The 23,031-nt window shown below is 44.2% G+C and overlaps 1 protein-coding gene and 2 pseudogenes across 1 annotated transcript in view; 1 reads left to right on the forward strand and 2 right to left on the reverse strand.

Moving 5' to 3' along the window:
- Nucleotides 1-4,525, reverse strand: part of LOC140513828 (gamma-tubulin complex component 4-like) — a 28,975-nt gene extending 24,450 nt beyond the window's left edge. The window contains exon 1 of the mRNA XM_072623835.1: nucleotides 4,061-4,525. Coding sequence (XP_072479936.1) covers nucleotides 4,061-4,138 — 78 coding nt within the window. The 5' untranslated portion in view covers nucleotides 4,139-4,525. The remainder of the gene's footprint in view (nucleotides 1-4,060) is intronic.
- A 60-nt stretch (nucleotides 4,526-4,585) lies between these two features.
- LOC140513792 (uncharacterized) overlaps nucleotides 4,586-23,031 on the forward strand; it is a 66,381-nt pseudogene continuing 47,935 nt past the window's right edge.
- Nucleotides 7,228-8,896, reverse strand: LOC140513802 (sentrin-specific protease 5-like; annotated as a pseudogene).

Below are 23,031 nucleotides of genomic sequence, written 5' to 3' on the forward strand. Positions count from 1 at the left end.
CCAAACTGGGAAGGGCTTTAAGTGTCTCTGATCCCTTCCCCTCCTCCCCAAAAAAAGTCTGAATTTTTTTCCAGTGCCAAAAAATCACCATTGAAACTCCTTGAGCAGAGGAATGACAAGATCATACATATGCTTTAAGAACATTACTTTGGTAGCTCTGTGGAGGGTGGACTGAAGAAGAGGAGACCAGATGCAAGGAGAACAATTAGAAAGTTATTCCAATTTCAAGGCATACACTGGTGAATTTGCATTTGATTTTAGAGGCAACAGGGAGCCATTAAAGCTTCATGAGCAGAAGAGTAGCATGGTTAAACCTATTCTTTAAGGATATGACTTTGGCATAAAAAGAACAGACTGAAAAAAGGGAGGGAGTGCAAATCAGAGGTTACTACAATAGTCCAGGTGAAAGGTGATGAGGACCACAAGTAGGAAGGCTCCCATGAGAGGAGAGAAAAGAACGTAGGTGAGAATGTCATGGAGGCAGAAGAGGTATGACTTACCAACAGATTGATCCCTGGGGGACGAAAAGGCTAAAGGAAGAATGAAGGATGACTCAGAGTTTCAGTTGTTTAACGGATAGTTGGAGACGTGGCACCAGAGCTCAGGACTGAGATGAGGGCTATCTGCCAAGAGATAATAGTTGGTCCCACGGGAACAAGAGGTGAACACCGTAAAAGAGTAGAGGTAAAGGAGAAGAGGGTCCAGGACCCAGCACTGTGGTGCTCCCACCCAGGGACAGTGCTTACGGGAGGATATGGATGAAGATCCTGCAAAGAGACTGAGAAGGATGGGTAGAGCAGAGAGGAAGAGAAGTATGAAAGAACAATGTCATACAAATCCAGAGATGGGAAAGTCAGAAAGAGGAGGCAGAGAAGTCAAGAATGATGAGGACTGAGAAAAGACCACTGGAATTAATAATACAGAGATCACTGGTAACCTTATACACAGTAACTTTAGCCAAGTGGTGAGGACAGAAGCAAGGATGCAGGAGGTTGAAAAACATGTGGGAAATGAGAAAGTAGAAGCAATGAGTGCAGACAGCTTTTTCTAGAAGTTTAACAGAAAACAGCTGGCATGTTTATGGGGCATCATGGAAAGAGCCGGTGGACAGGGAGAGATTAGAAATTTGGGAGAGCAAAGAGATATCTGAAAGAGCAAGTTCCCAGAGGAGATAGGAGAGGAGGTGATCAAAGGTTTTAGTAGAAGAGGGCTTCTTCATTTTTACTGTGTCATGGACTCCTTTGGCAGATCATGTCTGGTGAAGGCCAAAGACCCCTTTTTCAGAAAAGTTTGTAAATATGCAAAAATAAAAAGCATGAGATTGCCAAAAGAACTAATTATATTGAAAATGTTATCAAACTGTTAAAAAAAAAAAACCAAGTTCAAGGAATCTCTGACGTAGAGGATTTGGCATTAGTGAAGAGAAGGGCCATGTCTTCTTCCTTGACTAATGCAAAGGAGAGGATAACACCGAGATGATTTGAAGTACATAACAGAGTATATTAGCAAGCACCCTAGCACACCCAGGATGGCCTGCTAGCACAGGTTCTTTGATCTGCTTTTAAAGGAAAGACTGCTCAAAAAGGGGTTAACAATCCTACTTTAATTACATTCACTAGTTCAGGGGAAAAGTCAGCACCCTGAACTTGGAGAAAATGCAAGCAGAGAAATTAGCACAAAGACATACAGAACTCCAACAGTCTGGGTAAAGCAATATTGCTGTACACTTTATGTACATCACTGGATTGAGGGAGCACAGCCATCGGAGCAGTCGGGGTGTGGGGCGGAGATGTGTGGGCTCCGAACATATGGCTACTCAGAATCTCCACCAGGAAATCAAAGAAATCCAAAGATCCTTCTTATGAGTGGACCCCCAAAGCAAATGCCTACTCCCAGAATATATAACAAAGACTTGGCATCTGATTGGCTGAGTGCTCAGGAGCTTGAAGGTGCCCCAGCACTTAATTAGAAACTCCCTGTAGCCAGGGCTCTATGTGTCTATTAATGGTCAAAGAAGATCTTCAAATTCCCTTAACATTCCACAGAGGAGAAGAGGAAGCTCATGATGAACAGTCCTGAACTTTGAGTGAAGTGTGAGTTGAGACCTGCTGTCTAGAGAGAGCAGGGAAGGGGTGGGAGACAAGTACAACAGAAGGTCAATCAGGGAAGAGAACTGGCAAGCAGAAGTGAAGGCCAAGTCAAGATTAAGTAATATCCATTTGTGGAAGACCTAATTAGCAGTGCTGGGACTTCCTCTAGCAGCATTCATTAGCATGCAAGTAGGAGCAGATAATCAATCAGCAAGTATTTATTAAGTTCTCATTATAGGCTTGGCATTGTGCTAGGCAAAGAAAAATCGTCCTTTTCCTCAAGGATCTAAGTATTCCACTGCGGAGATACGACATATTTGCAAGCAAGTCAATACAGAACGTACACAATACAATTTTTCAAGGGGAGAACTAGCAGCTGCGGGCGGGCGCCTCATGGAGGAGATGGCACCTAAGGGCCTCCAGGAAGAGGGGACAGCCTGTGACAGGCACAAGGAGGGGAAAGGGAATTGCATGGGCTCAGTTTGGCTGCAAGGGAGTGCGTCAAGGGTACTCATGTCTAATCGATCACTCCGGAGTTAGACTGTGAGGGTATACTCCATGCCCGGTGGAGAAGTCTGAGCCTAGAGCCCAGCCAGAGCTAGGAATGCTCCTTGGGCAGGGGAGGGAAATGGTCAGGTCCATGTTTTAGAAGGGAACCCCGGGGAGGATGCATTCAGGAGGCGGCTTGGGTGTGAGAGGCAGAGGCAGGACTCGCTGATAGACACGGAGGCTAAGGGAGAAGGACAGGGAAGGCTGGATCTGGGCTGGGAGCCTGGGGAGACGGAGCTTTGGACAGGAACCGGGAAGTCAGCAGGAGGAAAAGGAGATTCAGGGATGGAGAGGAGGGCTTTTTGGACACGTGGAGTTTGAATTTCTTATAAAACACCTGGTTTAAAATACCTAACGGGCAGGGTGTGAGGTGTCTATGCAGGGAAAGAGACTAAGGCTGCATATCCAGGCAGGATGCCATCCGCGTGGGGAAGATAACGAGGTCCCTGAGAAAGGAGAGGGCACAGGCACACCTGCATCCGGGGAGCTGAGGAGTGGTCACATACGTAGGCAAAAGTCGGGTGGGGGGAAATTAAGTATTACAAACTGAGAGAGGAGTGTCCGGGAGCTGGGGGCTGGGGGGGGCGTAAAACGTCAAATACTGAAGCGAGGACTTGCCAATAAAGAGACCATTAGTAACCTGAAGAGTCTAGTTTCGTTGAATGATGGGGTCAAGAGACAGACTGCAGAGGGTCAGGAACGAAGAGGGCGCAGCGCGGGCAGCTTCTCCCAGCAGGGGGTCCAAGGGAGAAGAGGCTCGTAGGAGGGGCTGCACGGTCAGAGCCTCTGGAGGGGGGCTCGGGTCAAAGGGCAGCCTGAGCCTGGCAGGGGACCCCTGCTGTGAGGCGGCCAAGGCGGGGGCGGACCTCGGACCTCGGAGAAGTCTGACCCGCCTGCTTCATTTCTTAATTCTTACAGACCGGGCTGGTTACCGTAAAACACAGCGCAGGGTCCGCAATCACCTTGGACCGTCTTGGGGTTCCTAGGCAGACGCTGCAGCTGCTTGCCGTTTCCTTCTCTAGCTTATTTTACAGATGAGGAAACTGAGGCAGGCAGGGTGAAGTGACACAATTCTCCCTCGGCCATTCATTCTCTTCAGCCCTCTCGCGCAGACCCCGGTCGTGGCCCCGCCCCTCTACCCCAGCCCGCGCCAGAGCCCCGGGAGCCGACCCCCTCCCGCCCTTTTCCAGGCTCCGCCCCCTCATTAGCGGCTCCCAGGCCAAGCCCCGCCCCCCGCTCCTCCACCGCAGGCCCCGCAGTCCGTCCACGCTCCCTACTCCCAGGGTCCCGCCCCTCTGACCGCCTTACCCCGCCCCCCCCAGGTCCCGCCCCGGCCCTAAACACTGGCACTCTTAACTCCGCCCCTTGCTTTCCCCGTCAGGTGGAGTTCCAATTAGCGCTCCCTTCAGGGTGGGCCGTACCTGGAGGCCGCTCCGCTTGTTCCAGGTGAAGATGGCACCCGGGTACCCGCTCAAAGCCAAGAGCAGCTCGTGGATCATCCCCACGGCGGGCAGCGGGCCGCTGAGGCAGCGTCCGCCGGCGCGAGCTCCCCCGGCCGTCGGGGGAGGAGCGCTGCTCCAGCCGCTGTGCGCAAGGCCCTCTGGGAAGTGTAGTTCCGGCCGAATCAACTAGCCGGGAAAGACAATTCCTTCGAGGAAGAGAAAAAGGCACCGGCCAGCGCGAGGGCTTCCTTTTCCCTGCCAATGGAATCCCGGAAGCGTTCACGTAGCTTGGTCGGAGCGACCACGTTCGCTTCTAGTCCACCGAGCTCTCTGGGAGACGTAGTCCAGGCAGCGGCCTTGGCGCACGCGCCCTAAGGTCCTCGGTGTCTCCCGCGCGGACTTCCGGTTTGGGAGCTGGTCTGGGAGGCTGGAGAGCCGGGCCGGGGCCGGAGCGCGAGCGGGTGAGGCCCTCCGGGAGGCGGGGACCGGACTCGGTTCGCGGGGAGCGGTGGGAGGGGGCGGGGGTGGAGAGGAGCGGACAGATGGAGGAGGCAGGCCGGGACAGGGGTGCCTGGGGCTCCCCTCAGCCCAATCAGTGACCGTCTGGAAAGGACGGGACGACGCCAAGAGTGACCCGGCCGGAGGGAGCCGAGACAAAGAGACCGAAGCCCGGGCGCCCTGTCCTTTCCCGAACCCCGATCTCCCTCCCTCCGCCAGGCTCCGGGACACCCCAGGTCCTCTCCGCAGGGTCTTGTCCCCCGTGTAGAAGCGCTCCCCCGTCGGCTGTCACCCCCAGCTCACGGTGACCCCCAGGGCCCACCCGGCCCTCCCCTGTCGTGCCCGTTACGGGCCGGGACCCCGAGGTTCCCCAAACTAGAGGAAAACAAAGACCACACGTTCCTGCATCGATTGTTGCCTGGGGAGGTGGTGAAAGTGGAGCGGAGGGGGCGGGGCAGGCGCGGAGGGCTCTGGGAAGGGCTCGGATCGGGCGGGGGGCGGGCCGTGAGGGCCCCCTGCTGGGTGCTGGGTGCTGGGCCGCTGGCCCCTCCCGCCGCCTGGCAGCCGTTAGGATCCAGACCCCCCGGTGCTGTGGAGGTGCGGTCAGTACACGCGGTTCGCTGCTTCAGGCCGCAGAGGCAGCTTTGGGGCAGCCCCGCTCCCGTCCCTAACCCTGGCTTCTGCTCCCAGTCCAGCTGGTTCCTTCAGGCTGGCCCTGGGACGGCCTTGGATGAATGGGCGCCCCCTGTGACCCTCCCATTCCTCTGTGCCCAGGGAGAAGCTCCTCCCGCAGGTCCCCAAAGACAGAGAGGAGGCCGGGGGAAGCCCCGGCTGCCACACCTCCGTCTGATGTCAGACTGCCTCCTCTGTGAACGATGGCCAAGTCCGCTCTGAGAGGCGATGTGGGGAACTCGGAGACCTTCCGACAGCGGTTCAGGAGATTCCACTACCAGGAGGTGGCTGGGCCCCGGGAAGCTTTCAGCCAGCTCTGGGAGCTGTGCTGTAGGTGGTTACGGCCAGAGGTTCGGACCAAGGAGCAAATCCTGGAGACCCTGGTGCTGGAGCAATTCCTGACCGTCCTGCCTGGGGAGAGTCAGCCCTGGGTACAGGAGCATCGTCCAGAGAGCGGAGAGGAAGCCGTGACCCTGGTAGAAGATTTGGAGAGAGAACCCAAGAGGCCGGAGTGCCCGGTGAGGAGCGGGGGATTCCGAAAGCAGGGTGAGGGACCACACGACAGGAGAAGTGGGGGTACAACAGGGCCCTTTGGCTCTCTGTACGATGGGTATTATTTCTGCCACGGAAACCAGTGACAGGTGACCGTTTGGCTGATCCTCCATCTACTATGCCAAAATGTCTCAGCAGTTTCTTGTACCGGGAATAAAAGGAGGGCATTGTTTTGAACTTCTTTACCAAATGTAGCATCTTGATCTCCCCTTTCTCAAGCTCTTTGCTGCCTGGGGAGTGGGATGTGTGGTTCTGCCCCTGTGGGATGATCTCCTTTGATTTCAAGTATTTATCCTTGGAAACCCACCCTAATCTAGCTTGTCATTGAGAACTAACGGGTATTCTGTCTAGGTCGCTGTCCCTGTGAAAGGGCAGGAAGTTCGAGCAGAGAAGGTGACACCTCTAAGATCACCTCTGCAGTTACCAAGTGTTCAGCAGGAAGCAGGGGAGTCCCAGCCCAAGGCTGTGGCCAAGAAAGAATGGGCAAGTTGCCCAGAACTAAGGCCCCAGGAACAACTTAACCTAAAAGAGAAGCTCAGACCTCATCAAAGGACTGGTAAGAATACAGGTTCATTTAGGGAAAAGAGGGAGACACTTTAGGTTAGAGAGCTGACAGTGAATGAGTGAGGCACTCTCAGGAGACTTTGGGATGTTTTAGAATGAAGTAGCCATTAGGGATCGCCAGAAGTTCACCCTCTGCCTCCTTGAAGTACCACACTTAACCTACTCACCTCAGTGATCTTTTTTTTTTTTTTTTATAAATTACCCTAAATGTTTTCAAAGGCATTTTTTGCAGAATTTAGCAACTTATTTTCTTTTGTTTCATCTATGTAAAAATAGTATTAATTCACCTTTATCAATATATAATCCTTTTCTGTTTTTTAGGATTTTTTAGGGTTTTTAGGGTTTTCCCCTCCAAGTTGAATTTTTCCTCAAGGTTTCCATTTCCCTGAATCTTTATTTTTGCTACTTTTCTCTGGAACCACCAGTTCCAGTGTTCCACATCTAGTTTGTGAAGCCCAAAATGGACCATATTTTTTTGAGAGTCTGATAAGTACAGGTTTGGCAGAACATCCTAAAGTTCTTATATGTTGTATTCATTCCCTTATATAACTCCCATTGTTGTGCTTAGGTAATAATTTATATCACCTGGTAAATTTTCATGCTGCCTCAATTTTTTTTGTTGTTGCCCTTGTGCCAGTTGGTCATTCTTTACCTTTGAATTATATAGCTTGTTTTTCTTCCTTGTACTCTATTGAACTATATCCTGTTTCTTTTTAATCACCTCTCCAGCTTAAGGCTATTTCAGCATCTCATTCTTTCCCACAGGTTGCTAGCAGATGTTTGCTAGCCACAACCAACTTGGTGTCACTTGTAGGCTTAAAATTGGCGTTCCTTAGACATTTAAGGCACGTATGAAAATATGAAGTAGCATTTTGGTTTATTTGTTGCACTACACAGTTGAAAAATGAATAATTTGACCATCTACTGTGGGTTTTTGTATTGGGTGAGGCACCGTGAAACACAAAGTGTATGTTCACAGTATTTTGCTCTCAAGGAGCTTGTGTTCCAGTTGAAAATCAAAGGTTATATGAAACAGTAGCAAACAATCTGGTTGTTTGCTACTGTATGGTTAAGAGAAGGAAGAGGCTAGAAAAGATAGGAAAAGCTTTCTTGGAATAGGTGGGGCTTTAAGGAGAGTTAATACTAGGCAGAAAGGAGAAATGAAGACATTTCAAGTGAGAGGAACAATAAGAGAGAAGAAACTGAGGCAGGGAAGATCATGCTGTGTTCTTGGAACAGGAAGGAGATTAAATTGCTTTAACTGGAGAAGGAATATTGGAGTAGTAGAAAAATAGGTTGGATTGGTGTGTTCGGGTGAGACTATCTCACTGCTCAGTCTGGTGAAGTGGGATGGATCCCAACCATGGGTGACATTGCCATTCTGCTGACTAGGGAGGGCCTCTCCGACACATGGCTCTGGGCCCCGGGCTACTGGGTGTTCTTGAGTTCTTTCCCTTTGCTGTGGGCCCTAAGGCGCTGCAGTCCATATCTGGGAAAGGAACCTGAGGGAGGGGAGCGGGGCTATTGGGACCTGAGTGAGGGAATGAGCTACAAGTACCCTCTGGCAGCCTTCCTGGCGCTTCTCCCTATGGCCCCTGGCGAACTTCTGCACCCAGCTCCACTGCTGGCCTGTCCGAAGCTTACACGTTCTCCTCGATTTAAACTGGGGGGACCTCAGGATCCGGTACCCAAACGGAATCATGGACAGTTCCTTATACACCCGAAGCAGTGATATCCTTTTCCCCACTATGCTGGCTAAGCTGGGGCCTTCCCGGAGTTAGGGACGGCTGCTCCGGCTCCATTATGTTTGGGCCCAGCCCTTGGTAGCAGCTGCAGTAACAACCATTTCCCTTATGGTTCCTCAAGGTGACTAAGGTGGGGCTGCTCTCCACCTGGCCCTCCCTGCTGGCTGTCCTGAGCCTGCCAGGATCCTGGTGGTCAGTCCTCTGCCTGCAGCCATTGGCCTGACCTAACACACTGCCCACTGGCAAGCCAGCTGCTGCCGTGCGGGGCTCTTCCTCTGACTGGCATTCCTGGGCAGCATTCTCAACAGATGCTGCCAGGCTTTCAACGAGGTGCCCCCGGATGTGGGGGCTTACAGTGCCAGGGATTGGGTAGCTATGGGGAGCAGCCAGGCCCGTTTTCTGGCCCCACTTCCTCTGGAGCCGAAGAACCTTCCTCCCACGCTGGAGGGATTGGTACAGCCTGTGCCAGGTCCTCCGGGTCTCCTGCCTGGCGCGTAAAAGGCAGAACTTTTTAAGGCCCTCAAACCCGGCCCTCCACTTCTCTGAGAAGGCTGGCAAGTGGCTGCTTTTGCTGAGCAGAGATCTTTGCTGGCCTTTCATTGCTCTGTGGCATCGTGGGACCTGGACGCCTGATGCTCTGCCCAGGGCCCTGCTGCGTCACCCAGCCCCCGCCCCAGGGCCCCGCTGGCAAAACAAGTCAATTGTTAGGAAGTTCTTCTTTCTATTAAAGTGAAATCTGCTTCCTTGTAATTTTTGTTCGTGGTTCCATGTTCTGTTGTCCAGGACCAACTCAGTGTGGTGCAGTAGAAAGAGTCCTGGATGGAGAGTCAGAGGACCTGAGTTCAAATTCCCACCTATGCTATGCATCTCTTGGGGCAAGTAATTTTGCTTCTCTGGGCCTCAGTTTCCTCATCTGTAAAATGAAGGCTCCAAATTGTGGCCCTTTGGAAACTTTCAGAAGTTTAAGGCAACCATTCCTTTGTCTCCTCAATCTTCTCTAGGCTTTACATTCCAGTTCCTTTAATCTTTAGAAGGCATGGTTTCAAGTCTCCTCACTTCCTTGATCAACCCCTTCTTAGGGGCTCAGTGCTTAGAACTGGATGCAATGCTCCATATGTTGTCTGAATCAGCCAGAGAAGGGCAGGGCCACCTACCACCGCCTTGCCTTTGAATATTAATAAAGACCAAAATTGCATTTGATTTTGCTGTTGCATTGCCACATCATACTTATTGACTTGTATGGAGTTTTTGATCCATCAGATCCTCCAGATTTTTTTCACTTTAATTGCTATATATCCACATGTCTCCTGCCCTATACTTGATAGCTGTGTTTTTAAGCCCAAATAGAGGACTTTTATCTTTAATATATTTTTCCACATATACAAAGGTTTTTTTTTTTAATTAATCTATGATTATATTATAGAGAGGCACTACAATGAAAATCTGACTTTAACACTGGAAGAACCTGAGCTCAAGTCCAGCCTCTGGCCCATATTGGCTGAGTGACCCCTGGAAAGTCATTTAAATCAATGTTCTGGGCAACTCTGAAACTATATATTGGAGAGTATTGACTTGCATCGTTAGAGGGACTTCCTTATCTAGGAGCTCCCTATCCCAATGAAAGCACAGACCTGTACCATATCCCTCTCATGATTATATTTTCACCTTGTTAGCTTCAGTTGATCCATACTCATTTGGATCACTGGTCTGTTATTTAGTGTATTAGCTGCTGCTCCTAGCTATGTATCATCTGAAAATTTAAATGCATGCCACCTATATCTTTATTCCACTAAATCACTGGGAAAATTTTGAATAGATTAGAGCTAGATTAGGATCTAGCTTCATTCCATCATAGCCCTTTTCCCTTCAGTCTGACATCAATCAATCCATTCATCACCACACTTTGGGTCTGGTTAGTCAGCCAGTTCTGAATTCACCTAACTATGCCGTTAGCCAGTCCACATTTTGCCATCTTGCCCAAAAGAGTATTATAAAAGGCTTTGTTAATCAAGATATACTATGTTCAAATCCTTGACAACAAAAAGAAATAAGGTTCATTTGACTTCCCTTGTTCTTATTACACCCATGCAGGATCGCAGTGATCACCTCTTCCCTTTCTAAACACTCACAAACCTTGAATTTTACCAGAATTTGCTGTCAAGCTTAGTAACCTAAAGTTTCAATTGCCTACCATTCCCTTTTTTTGAAAACCACACAGCCCCCTTTCTCCTTGTGACCGATTGATAGTTGGTTTCTCCTTTTTTTGCAGGGGACAATAGACTCCATGATGCTGAGCGCTGTCTTGTACAACATGGTGTTTTATGGACTCTATCATCTGCTCATAGTCCTCGGACTCCAGACCGAGTTTCAGAAGCAGATATTTAGAGGTTGCTCCATGGAGTGATGGAACAGCTGGGCATTGCTAGGCCCCATGTAGAATATGCGGCTCATCAGGCTATGAATCTTGTGGGTCCACAGAGCATTGAAGGTACTATGTTTTATCCCTTCTTGGTTTTGCTTTGTCTTTTATTAATTGACTTAAAAAAAACCCTATTACATCCTCTTTGGTCCTTTCCCACTATTTCCCTTTTCTAGGCTTTGTATACCCACATATAAAGGAGGGATTTGCTCCCTATCATAATGTCTTAACTGTAAAATGGGGATAATAACGGCACTTGCTGCACTGGCTTGTTGTGTAGATTAAAAGAGAGAATATTTGTAAAGTGCTTAGCACAGTTGCTGGAACAAAGGAAATGCTTAATAAATGTTTCCTTTCAGTTCTTCTCACCCAGTAATCCAGAAGGCTATGTTTGGGATTGACTAAATGCATGCACTTATATCAGTAACTTGGTACTGGTGTTGATTTAGGTATACTTACCCATTTCCATTAGGCTCCTTTGACTGCATTATACTTCAGTAAATATCTGTATCTTTGTAAAAGCAGGAAATGCCTGGTTAGTCACCCCCGCCGTTGTCATGGAGAAAAGGTTCATGTGACTTTCAGAGTTTCCATTAATATCTTGGATCCTAATTATATGTGTACTGATGGAGAGTTAGTAGCTCACCTGGAAATTAAAAATGAGAGTTTATTCAATTTTCTTTTTAACCAGCTTTTCTAAACAGGAAAATAAACTAACAATCTGACATTTTTTACCAGTTTACTCTTCTCCTACCCTTTCTCCAGTTTTATGTCTTGTAATAATTGTTGTTGTTTGACCAAGACAGAGTGATATCTTGACTTTTGGACGTAGTAAAGAGCATGCTGTTTCCTAACTCTGTCCTTATTCTGTCAATCAATATTGTACTCACTTCAGTGTCAGAAATTCTGGGTTTGAATCTTGACTCTTCCAGTTGCCAACAATGTTACATAAATTCTCTGAGTCTCAGTTTCTTGATCTGTAAAATGAGATTGGTCATATTTGTACAAGTTACTTGAAAAGATTACTGTTAAAATCCCATGAGTTAGTTTTTGTAAAGGTATCGTTCATCCTTCTTTCTCGAAAAGGACCAATGAATGACATGACAAGTGTGGTGTCTTGACTTGCATATAAATTGGATTGAAGTGAGGCAGAGCTTGGCAAAGTCATCAGCTTCACTCTCTCCTCCAGTCCAGAGGCAAAATAAAAGTCAAGATGACTGGAAATACTGTAGTCTCTGCTTTCATGGGGCTTACAGTGTGGCCAATATTAGTTGCCAGGCCAAGCTTCTGTTGCTTGGTAAAGCCCTTTGTCAATGATACAGCACTATAAAAATGTGAACCTATTTTAATTGTAATTGATTAAAGAACCAAGAATCTCATGATTATGTTCCCAACACAAAGCTGTAAAGGGAATTTCTTTAGATGTTAATCTTCCTTTTTCATGAACTACCATTTTTTGGGGGCTGACTTGTAATTTCAGTGGTGTTGGGGGCTACCAATGCAGATTGGCATCTGTTTGTCACAACTTATAGTCTCAGAGAGTTGTCTGAAGAGTTTGTGACTTTACCCAGAGTCACGCAACTCTTAGGTTTCAGAGGCAAGACTTACACCTAGATTGTCTTTTTGTTTTGTTTTCACTTTCCTTTGTATCATTCACTGTTAACACAGTACCTGGCATAGGTCAGGAACTTAATAACTGCTTGTTTACTTCCTGACTCCAAATGCAACTCTCAGTTCACTTCATCATACCACTGTCTAGTGCTATCAAATGCAAAAAATGTTCCCATGGAAAAATATTCCATTCTGAATTGAGTAAAAACTTGTAGTTCGGTAAAGGTGGTGTCCATGAAACCATCTGGGGTTTTCTTGGCACAGATGCTGGAGTGTGGTTTGCCATTTTCCTTCTCCAGCTCATTTTAAAGAAGAGGAAACCGAGGCAAACAGAGTTAAGTGACTTATCCAGGGTCACACTGGTAGTAAATGTCTGAGGCTGGATTTGAACTCAGAAGATGAGTCCTCTGTTCACTGTGCCAATTAGCTTCCCAACTAATGTAGTTATACAGCCTGTATTTCACATACACAGAACTCAGAACTCTGTTCTCTTCATTAAAATCTAAGTTCTTTGAGGGCAATGACTCTTTTGTCCTTTGCATTATCAGCTTTAATATCCTGGGAAGCACTTGATAAATGCTAGTTGATTGATTGACCCACCTTTGCTGAGGGATACTACTTATTTCAAAAGGCTCACGATTTCTTCACTCCACTAATGTAAATTGCAACTTCTCCATGTCCTAATAGACACTTGTCATGAACTCCTGTGGCTGAAAACACCCATTTTGTGGTGGCCATCCATTAAGACCTTCACCATCAGGTCTACCTCAGGACAGGTTGGCTGGCCTTGTACTAAGCTGACCTGCTGTATGCCTATACAGTCCTATAGAACAACAAGTTATAGAGCTTGGTTTCCTATTATGTCAATGACACAAATTCGTGCATCTCTTTTTCTCAGCCCTGGTTCCATTAAGTATTGATTCTACTTTTGTCTGAACCTTCATCATTATGAATTTATTATATACTACCTTATTACCTCATTGTCCTGGCAAGGGAAGGTCTCCGATGATGTTGGGCAGACCCCTGTGGAGGAGATGTGCTGGGAGGACATGGGCAGTAATCACAGCATGACGAGGTGTGTATTCATTGTAATCTGTACCATTGGAGAGGGTACCCCCATGAATGAGAATCGTGCAACTCTTCCAGGTGAATGTCAGAGTTGGGGGGAGACCTTCAGAATCCTATAGTCTCGGAAACAAGTCACAGTTCAGATTGCACAGATCTGATAAATATTATATATTTATATTTATATAAATAATATTTAGGTAGTCCTATGCATAAAAAGTATTCTACTCTTTTAAATTTGGGGGAAAAGAAATAAGCATTTAAATAGTACTAAAGTAAAAAGATGAGCGTTTTAAACCTAAACATGTAATTGAAGTTTGAGGCCAGTGATCTCATGCCCATATTGTACAGTTGAGGAAATTGAGACGCAGAGACTTGTCTAAGGTTACACACCTAATAAATAACTGAGTCGGGACTAGAACCTACCTCTTCTGTGGTTGATTCTAGCGTTCTTTCTGTTGCCTGTCATTGTCTGCTCAACTTGTCTAAACCTAAATTCATCATCTTCCTTCACTGCATTAAATCGGTTCCCTTTTCTCCTTATCCAAAGCATCACTGTTCTTGCAGTCTTTGAAGCTTGAAACTTTTGAGTAATTTTGGGAGCTTTTTCTCTTTCATTTCTCACATCCAATCATTCACTATGTTTTGTCCATTTTTTCCTTTGAGAATAGATTTGTCCCTTCCTCTTCATTCCCAATACCAACACCCATGTCCAAGGAAGGAAGGAAGGAAGGAAGGAAGAAAACAACTTTTTTATTAAGCCCTTACTGTGTGCCAGGCACTGTGTGCTTTGCAAATATTATTTCATTTGATCCTACTAACAATCCTGGAGAAATAGGTCTATTATTATTCCCATTTCACAGTTGAGGAAACTGAGGCAGACAGAGGTTAAGTGATTTGGCCAGGGTTACGCAGCTGGTAAATGTCTGAGGTCACATTTGAATTCAGGTCTTCCTGACTCTATCCTCTATCACCTGGCTGCCTCATTATTTCGATTCCTATTACTGTAATGGCCTCCTAATTGGCTTTCCTGCCTCTAGTCTTTTCCCCTGGCTTCTTCCTTCCTCCCTGCCCCCAATCCATTTTACGTACCGTTGCCAGATGAATCCTCTAAAACACTTTGAAGCAAATTACTCCTCACAGAATTGGTGACAGGATCAAATGAAGTGATACTCAAAGCATTTGTAACCACCAAGACCTACATAAATGTGTGGGATTATTATAATGTCAAGATTATCAACAACCTACAGTGTACCATGTCAAAGCTGAATTCCTCTGCCGAGTTTTCTAAGCTCTTCGAGCATCCAGCCTTTCCCTACTTCTTATACTACACAACGCGATCTTGTCACATCACAGTCAATCCATTTTTCATACGCTTATGCTTAGAGTTTAAATAATATGTAATTGCTTTATGATAAACGTTTAATGATGTTCATCATGGCATTGTCAGATGAGAATATGCAAATTACAGGGGAAAGTGAAATTGGAACCATTTGGATAACAGTATCCAAATGAACTGACCCTGGCGTCCCTACAAAACTCATCTAAAAATATCCCTGAAACACATAGCTTCAGTGCTGTGCCATATGCCAGGGTCAGTTAATATGCCCAGCTGGAATGTTGTCATTTTTGTTACTTATTCTTCAAAATTCTCTTCCCCACTTAATTTTCTTTCTTCTGACAACATTTTTCTTTCCACTCTGAAAGGAAGAGTAAAGTCACCTTCATTATTAGGTCACTTTATCAAAGTTATGTGATTTTGTGGAAACTCAACAGTTCTCATCAACAGGAAGAAATCTGGGAGAAGCAACATGTGGCAATGGAAAGTTATAGAACCTGAGCTTGAAAGCTTTTGCAGAATGTCTTGTGTAACCTTTGACAAATTATTTAAACTTCTGTACCTCCATTTCTTCAAATGTAAAATGAGGGGATTGGGAGAGAATGCCCAAGGTTCCTTCCATGGTCCTGTTAGGGAAGCTTAGAGAGTTACATATCCTTAAATGACTTGTGTGTGGTCATGTCAAAGGCAGCATACAAACCCAGTTCTTTCTGACTCCTCTATACCAAGGTTCCTTCCATTGCTCCCATCTTCCTCAAAAAACACAATTGATTTAATTCGACATTGTTACAGTTGAGTTCATTCTATTTTTCACAGATGACTGGGGGTAGGAAAAGTGGAATGAAGGGAGTGGACTGCATGGCTCCTCTGGTGCCTTCCAGCCCAAATTCTATGGTCTTCTGAGCAGTGTTTGGTGAGAGGCAAACCATGGCATCGTGAGAAGCTAGTCTTAGAGTCAGGAAGTTCTAGGTTTAAATCCTGATTTTGTCACACATACCCTGGTCTGTGACTGTGTAAATAACAACCTCTCAGTCTCCTCTCAGTATATAAGACTACAAATTGGAGAACATATGCCAGTGTGTACCGGTAGAAGGAGTTTCCTTACTAGGAACTTCCTCTATTCATGAAAGCAATGTTCTGGACCAAAAAAATAGTTTAATCTACTACTCTCAAAAAAGAAAATCATGCAGTTCAAGATAGGAAGAAGTCATTTTTCTGCTCAGTTTAAAAAACAAAACTGTCAGTCTATTTCACAGAGAGTTTAGAAAATGTCTTATTATGAGCTTAGTGTCATAGAAATGCCCTTTGATCTTGGCCATTTTATGACTGTCATCACCATAGTAACAAGGTATGCTAGTTGCCTTTACCTAGTGGAGCTACGAGAAGATATGGCGGCTTTCCCATTCACTCAGCAAGGAGTCCTCCAGGGTACAGGTGTCTGGAAGAAACCATATTGGTCCTTTTCCTTGTGAATTGTCTCACACAATTCACAAGCTCTGGAGAGCTCTATTTCCACATCAGTCAAAGACTAAGGAATTTCTGTTCCTTGAATGTCTTGTAAGGAACCTCTGTCAAAGTTGGCTGTAAGCCAACCTTCAAAATTACATTTTGTTGGTACAGCCACAGTCAGCTAACATTTATTAAGTACCTACCGTGTGCCAGGCACTAAGCACTGCTTTAACATAAGACACATGGAGTAATGAGTAAAAGGAAACATTCAGTCATATGTTCTAATACCTTGTCAATCACTTCCAGACAGTTTTTGATCTCCAAATGGTTTTCCCTCAATACCCACCACCATTTTCTTTTTTTCAGGCCAACCCTCTTTCCTTCTGTACTATACCTTATGTTTCTTTAGAGGTTTTCTCCCATGAAATCCAAAGGCATTTGTAGCTATTAATTCATTGATTCTCACAATGTCCATGTCAAGCAGGTGGGAGGTCAATGTCACGCCATATTATTTCCCAAGTTAATGCATTTAAAAGTATATTGTTGTTATTCAGTTGGATGGGATTGTTTCCCCCCCCCCCCCGAATTCTTCATATTCCTCATTTCTTGTTGATGTTCAGTTGTGTTTGACTGTTCGGGACTCCATTTGGGATTTTTGTGAGAAAGATATTGGAGGAGTTTGCCATTTTCTTCTCCAGCTCATTTTACAGATGAGGAAACAGGATTAAGTAACTTGCCCAGGATCACACTGCTAGTGTCTGAGGCCAGATTTGAACTCAGGGAGATGAGTCTTCGTGACTCCAGGACCAACACTACCCACTGCATCACCTAGTTTCACTGTAGGGCATATATACCAAAGGGAGGTAAATTAAGTCAAACAAAAAAAATCAATAAGGATTTATTAAGTGCTTATTATCTGCTGGGGATACAAAGAAAGGCAAAAAGTAGTCTCTGCTATTGAGTAGTACATAACCTAGTGGAGGAAACAATATACAAACAACTGTCTACAAGTAAATAAATATGATAAATTGTAGGTAATCTCAGAAGGAAGGCGCTGGTAACAAGGGAGCCGGGCAAAGGCTTCTTGCAGAAAGTTGAGACTTGAAGGAAGTGGGGGATGCTGGGAGGCAGAGAAAGGGAAGGAGTCATGGGGGACAGCCAGGGAAGGTGCATGGAGCTGGGAGGTGGAGTGTTTTGTTAAAAAAAACCCAAAAAACCTCAGCAAGATGGGCATTGTCCTTGAACTGTAGGACAGATGGAGAGAAGGAGACTAGAAAGACAGGAAAGGGCCAGGTTATGAAAAATGCTTTCTTTATGGTCCATTAAATTTGCTATTTCTTAAAAAAAAGTTTTTATTGAGGTCTTTTTCTACCACATCACCATGGTTTCCCCTAGTATCCTTTCCCCTCTCCCTTCCAGAGGAACAAAGGAAGGAAATATGCTGGGGTTTTTGAATATAATAAAGAAAATAACCAAAAAAAAAAAATCAACGTAACAGATCAATACCTTGAAAAAGTCTGAAAATGTGCAACATACAGTTCTTATGTACCTCTATGGCCAAGATCAAAAAACATTTCTGTTACACTAAGGATTTGGATTAGATGACTTCTGGGCTCTCTGAGCCTATGAACCTCTCCAGACTTGGTCCTGGCCTTCAAATGACAGATGTGTAGTCATATCTGCTAGATTTCTTTTTTAAGGACCATACCTTAAACCCAAATCACTCTGGCTCTCATTAACTGTCCCACCATAGGTTCCAGCTCAAGTCTCATTTGGTCTTTGGGCTCTGATGGCTCTGAGTGAGTATAAATTGCAATGGTCTCTGTTTTGGCCAGAAACCCTGACAGTCTTCCCCTCCCAAATTGATTTTTTTTGCTTTGGGTAGGTAAAAGTGGCCTTTCTTTGCCTCATTTCTCACCTAGCTTTAATCACTGAATGGATGTTGCTTGAGTCAGAGACCTGGGAAAGACCTTAGCTTAAAAAAGGCCAAGGTCTCCTATTGCATTGGGGCCATCCCTAGTCTTCCTGATCTATATCTTGCCACTTGCACCCAGATGTCTCTGGAGGGGAGAGAGAGGCTGGTTATTTTGTACAGCCCTGCCCCAGTTAACAATTCACTTGCAAGTCATGATGTCATGGTTGTCTTTAAGAATGAAAGACAATCAACCTACTACGTTAAGCTCTGGCAATACAAACACGATGAATGAAATAATCCCTCTTCTCAAAAAGTTTATGCTCTAATGAGAGAGACAACAAATACACACACACATATAGACACATATATACATACATACTGAAAATAATAAAGAGAATGAAAACAAAGTAGTTTAATATAAAGTAGAGAGGGAGGGGTGGTGGTGCTAGAATGTGGAAAGACCATGTGAAAGGTCTTCAGCGATGTCTTGAAGGAAGAGAGGAATTTTGTAATGTAGAGATAAGTAGGTATTATATTCCAGGCATGAAGGATAACCATGAAGGAGAAGGAGATCATTGTGAGGAATAAAGTGGCCTCAATTTTCCAGGCAAAGTATGGGAGGCTTGAGAGAAGAAAAGGTTTGGAATAGCTTCTCTGGAATTGTGAGTTGGGAATTCAGTTAGGAAGGAATTAAATCATAACAGTAGTCAGCATTTATATAACACTTTAAGATGTACAAAGAATGGTAAATATTTCATTCATTTTATCCTCACAAAAACCCTGGGAGGCAATTGTTTGCATTTTACTAAAGACAAAGCAGAGGCAGACAAATTAAGTGACTTACCCAAAGTCTCCGAGCTAATCAGGAAGACTCATTTTCCTGAGTTCAAATATGGCTGTGTGACCCTGGGTAAGTCATTTGATCCTGTTTGCCTTGGTTTCCTCATCTATAAGTGATCTGGAGAAGGAAATGGCAAACCACTCTATTATCTTTGCCAACAAAACCCCAAATGGGGATCACGCAGAGTCAGATCTGACTGAAAAATGACTTAACAACAACACAGCAACACTCTTCTGTCTAGTTACCTCCTAATAATGATAATAACTATGCCACAATTATATATACCATATATATACACACATATGTGTGCATATATGTGTATGTAGGTGTGTATATATGTGTATGCACACATACATATTCAAATACACACCAGTAGGTAGGTGCTATTATGATCCCAATTTTAAAGGTGAGGAAACTGAGACACAGGTTAAGTGACTTGCCCAGGATCATACAGGTAAGTGTCTGAGACAAGATTTGAACTCAGGTCTTCCGAATTCCATGTTTAACTCCCTATTCTCTGTACCACTAGCTGCCAGTGAGGGTCCAGCTGAAGCTAGATAACACAAATTTATAGTGAATCCAGTTGGTTTCCCTTGCATTATGAGAAATCATTGAGAAAATGACACAGTCATTTGGAGCTCACAAAGAGGGAGCTGCAATTCTCGATTTCACCACAAGAGGACAGCAGCTGCATCTTATTTGTAGGTAAGAGGAAAGCCACACAAAGTGAACCGGTCAGGCACTGTACATTTGGAGGCCCTGTGGGTCCCTGGGAAGCCTCAGCTGATTTTTGTTTTCAGAGGACCAGAAAAATCACCCTATTTCCAGGTCATCTGTGGTGTGGTGAACCCTAAGATCTAATAGGACTGGATCACAGGTTTTACAGTTGAAATGGAAACTGATATTTGTTTGGTCCTTTAGGTCATCCTGGACCCACCATTCTCTATGTGCCCCTCCAGTTAGCTCTCCATCCTTTCCTCTGCCACTGAGCTCAGAGGATGTGCCAGGGCCACTCTGGACCGAAGCAAACTGCTTCATTAGAGCTACACTAGGAATACAAGAACGAAATGCCTTCATCCTTTCTTCCTCTATGTTGCGTATCAGCTTGCATGTATGAGCTGGAGCTGTTTCCCTAGCATTATTTTAAGTACGTAACAGTGGTGACTTTTACATTTTTCGTCTGTGTAACTTTTCAGCTTTATACTGTATAAGATAATGAAATCCTGCTTCTAAAGCCTAGAAAATGTCCTTTTTTTCTGTTTGCGTTATTATTAAAATTTTGGATAAACTGGATAAGATGACATCTAAAGTCTCATGATTCTGGTCAGACCATGGAAAGGCTCATGTGAGTTGCTCATTTTATACTTGAAGTCTAACCACCATTGTACTTCTGAATTTCCAGATAAAATGACTGTTTGAATGAGAAAGTCAGGGACCTGTGTGTTTTAAGAAGAATGATTGATTTTAACATGGAAGTGATAACCTTCACTTTTTGCCATATCACTAAGTGCCCATACTTATTGGTTACACACCAATGTGAACAAGATTGATCCTGGCAAAATTGTGAAGTGAGCAGAGCTGGTCTACTTTGGTAATTCTCTCACATCTAGACTCTTGAAGACACTTACTTGGCTCTGCCTTTTGGAGTAATTCATTGGCAAGTAACAGTAATTCCCAAATAAATCAGTGGATTATGTTTATTCCTCTGTAGTAGCATTAGCATATATGAGAAATACTTCTGGGAAAAGGGTTTTGATTTGAATAATTTAGGGAAAGTAGATATAGAAGGCCCTATAACCTAACTACTCCTTGGCTTGTGCTAAGTGAGGCAATCTTTCTGGGTCTCAGTGATCCCTTGGGGAAACTGGAATAATCATGTACAACTTTTTGTATTGGAACATTGTTTCCCAGACCATATTTCCCAGAATCCTGGTATTCCAAATGATTCAGAAAGGAGTTCAGGGAGAAAATTTCCAATGTCAGCAATATTTCCAGCCCCCCCTCCCCCCAAAAAATTTGCTATAAAGTGTTGCATGTACTTAAAACTTTTACGTGTGCCATTTTTAAAATGTGAAAAGGGTTTAAGTTTTTTCTTTCTTTCTTTCTTTTTTGTGCTTTAAAATTTCCAACACTTTATCTTTGGAGTTTTGTATTGTATACATTTACCATGACCCTTGTCCAGCATTTCTTGGTTCTGTCCATATATTTCAAGCTGAAAATCTGTGATATAATTAAGTGTGGAAACCCCTGTCCTGCAGAAACAACTGGCAAAATGGGAACATTTTGTATAAATAAATTATTATTCATAATATTCTAATAGAGTAGTAAAAATGATTTTAGTTGCTTGGTTGCCAACGAACTCCTTTCTAAGGGGATATACCCCAATTATCCAAATCAAGGAGAAAGTTTAATGTCAATAATATAAAACAACAGATACTCCCTAGTTCATTTTGGAATGCAGACACAAATTCACTCAGGCTCAAATCCTCTGTGCCCAAGTCTGATTTCACTCCCAGCTCAGGGCTAGTTGGGCAATAGGGCTGAGGCAGGAAGCCCATGTTTTCCCAGATAATCTCCAACAATGAATGCAGACGGATATAGGAGGACTCCAGCTTACCAATGGGTTGTGTTCCCAAAATCCATTTCTAAGTGGTTTGGAACTCAGAATGGATTTTTCCATAAAATCAGTATATAATGTGTGTGGGGGGGGAGGGGGGGGAGGGTTGGGATGTGGGAGAGGAAGGGGGGATAGAGTTGAGAAAGTACAAAGATAAATGTTTTTTTTTCCTAAATATCAGCAAAAATCAGCATCAGCAGTAGGAAGACCTCTGTCTTCACTAAAACAGAAGTATCTTCATTTAAAACAATGAAGATGACCATGGTAGATACCTATGGTGGTCATACAAATCCTTGTTTCATCCTCTGATAGGTGTTGCAATTCAAAGGATCCCTGGACAAATTTATCTCTTTGCATCTACCAAGGACTCTTTTACGATCTTAATTCATGGGACCTTATTAGAAGAGTGCCTTTGATGTTGCATTTTGATCTAGAGTTTCACATGTTTTTTTCATAATCAACAAATGGCAATCAATGAGATCTTATGTTCCTTAGACAAATTTTGGTTCCTTATGTTTCCTATAGTCAGTCTAGATTGAGTGTTTCGAAAAAATGCGCCCGTTCCCATCTCGTATTTTCATCAAGCGTACTTTTCATAGTATGTAGATCATTCTCACAAAGATTTTATAAAGATGAGAAAACAAGCATTTTGGTCAGTAGTTACTGATGTCTTAATTGCTCTATAAAAATAATACCATTTGTGATAACTCCTCTCTTCCCTAGGTCATTTGGTATTTTCAGTGCTTTCTGATATTTTCAAAAATGATCCCTAGGTTCTTGCAAAATTGTGTTACCAACAACATAAGCCTCTTTTGTGCATACTTTGTTTTGGTGAAACTTGTATTGTTTTCATCTCTGTAGTGTCAATTTTATTTTCTTATAGAGCATGGCAAGGGCTGAATTCTGTGTTTTCATGATCAGCAATGATGAAAATGATTGGCCATAGAAATGTTGACAGATCTGTTCCATTTTTTTGTCTGTTTCTTTTTCTTCTTCCAGTTTCAAACTTTCTACATATTCCTATTCATTGTTCTTCACTGTTTTGTGAAATGATCCTGCTTAGAATTAACACCTGTGCAAGTCACAAATCTTGAAATATTAAAGAAGGGTAATAGTGTAGTTTGTATCCCCGAACCTATTCAATTTGACATTGAGAGGGAGCTAGTTAGAATTGTGATAGGTAGCTGTTCGATATACTGGGTGATACTCTGGACTAGAGTAAGGAAGACCTGAATTCAAATCCTACCTCAGATACTTACTAGCTATGTGACCCTGGGCAACTCACTAAACTACTCTCAGCCTCAGTTTTCTGACTTGTTAAATGAGGATAATAATGGTTTCTATTACATTGGCTTGAAATGAGGATCCCATGACATAGCATATATAAAGTGCATGGCAGACCTTAAAATGCTATATAAATGTTAGCTGCTATTATTATTAGTTAGAGCAAGTCAGCTTGGAATGAACACTATTTCATATCTGCATAAATCCCTCACTTAGTGCATATTCATTCAGTGTTCATTATTTTGACAGGCATCGATCAAGCTCATATTACATGTAAAACTATCTGCTAGGTGTTGAGTATTCATTTAAAAAATGACATACTCTCTTTGCTCAATGAATTTATAGCCTAAGCGGGAGGGGATAACCTGGAGGTGAATAA

Source organism: Notamacropus eugenii, chromosome 7 (genome assembly GCF_028372415.1).
Source record: "Notamacropus eugenii isolate mMacEug1 chromosome 7, mMacEug1.pri_v2, whole genome shotgun sequence".
Lineage (NCBI taxonomy): Eukaryota > Metazoa > Chordata > Mammalia > Diprotodontia > Macropodidae > Notamacropus > Notamacropus eugenii.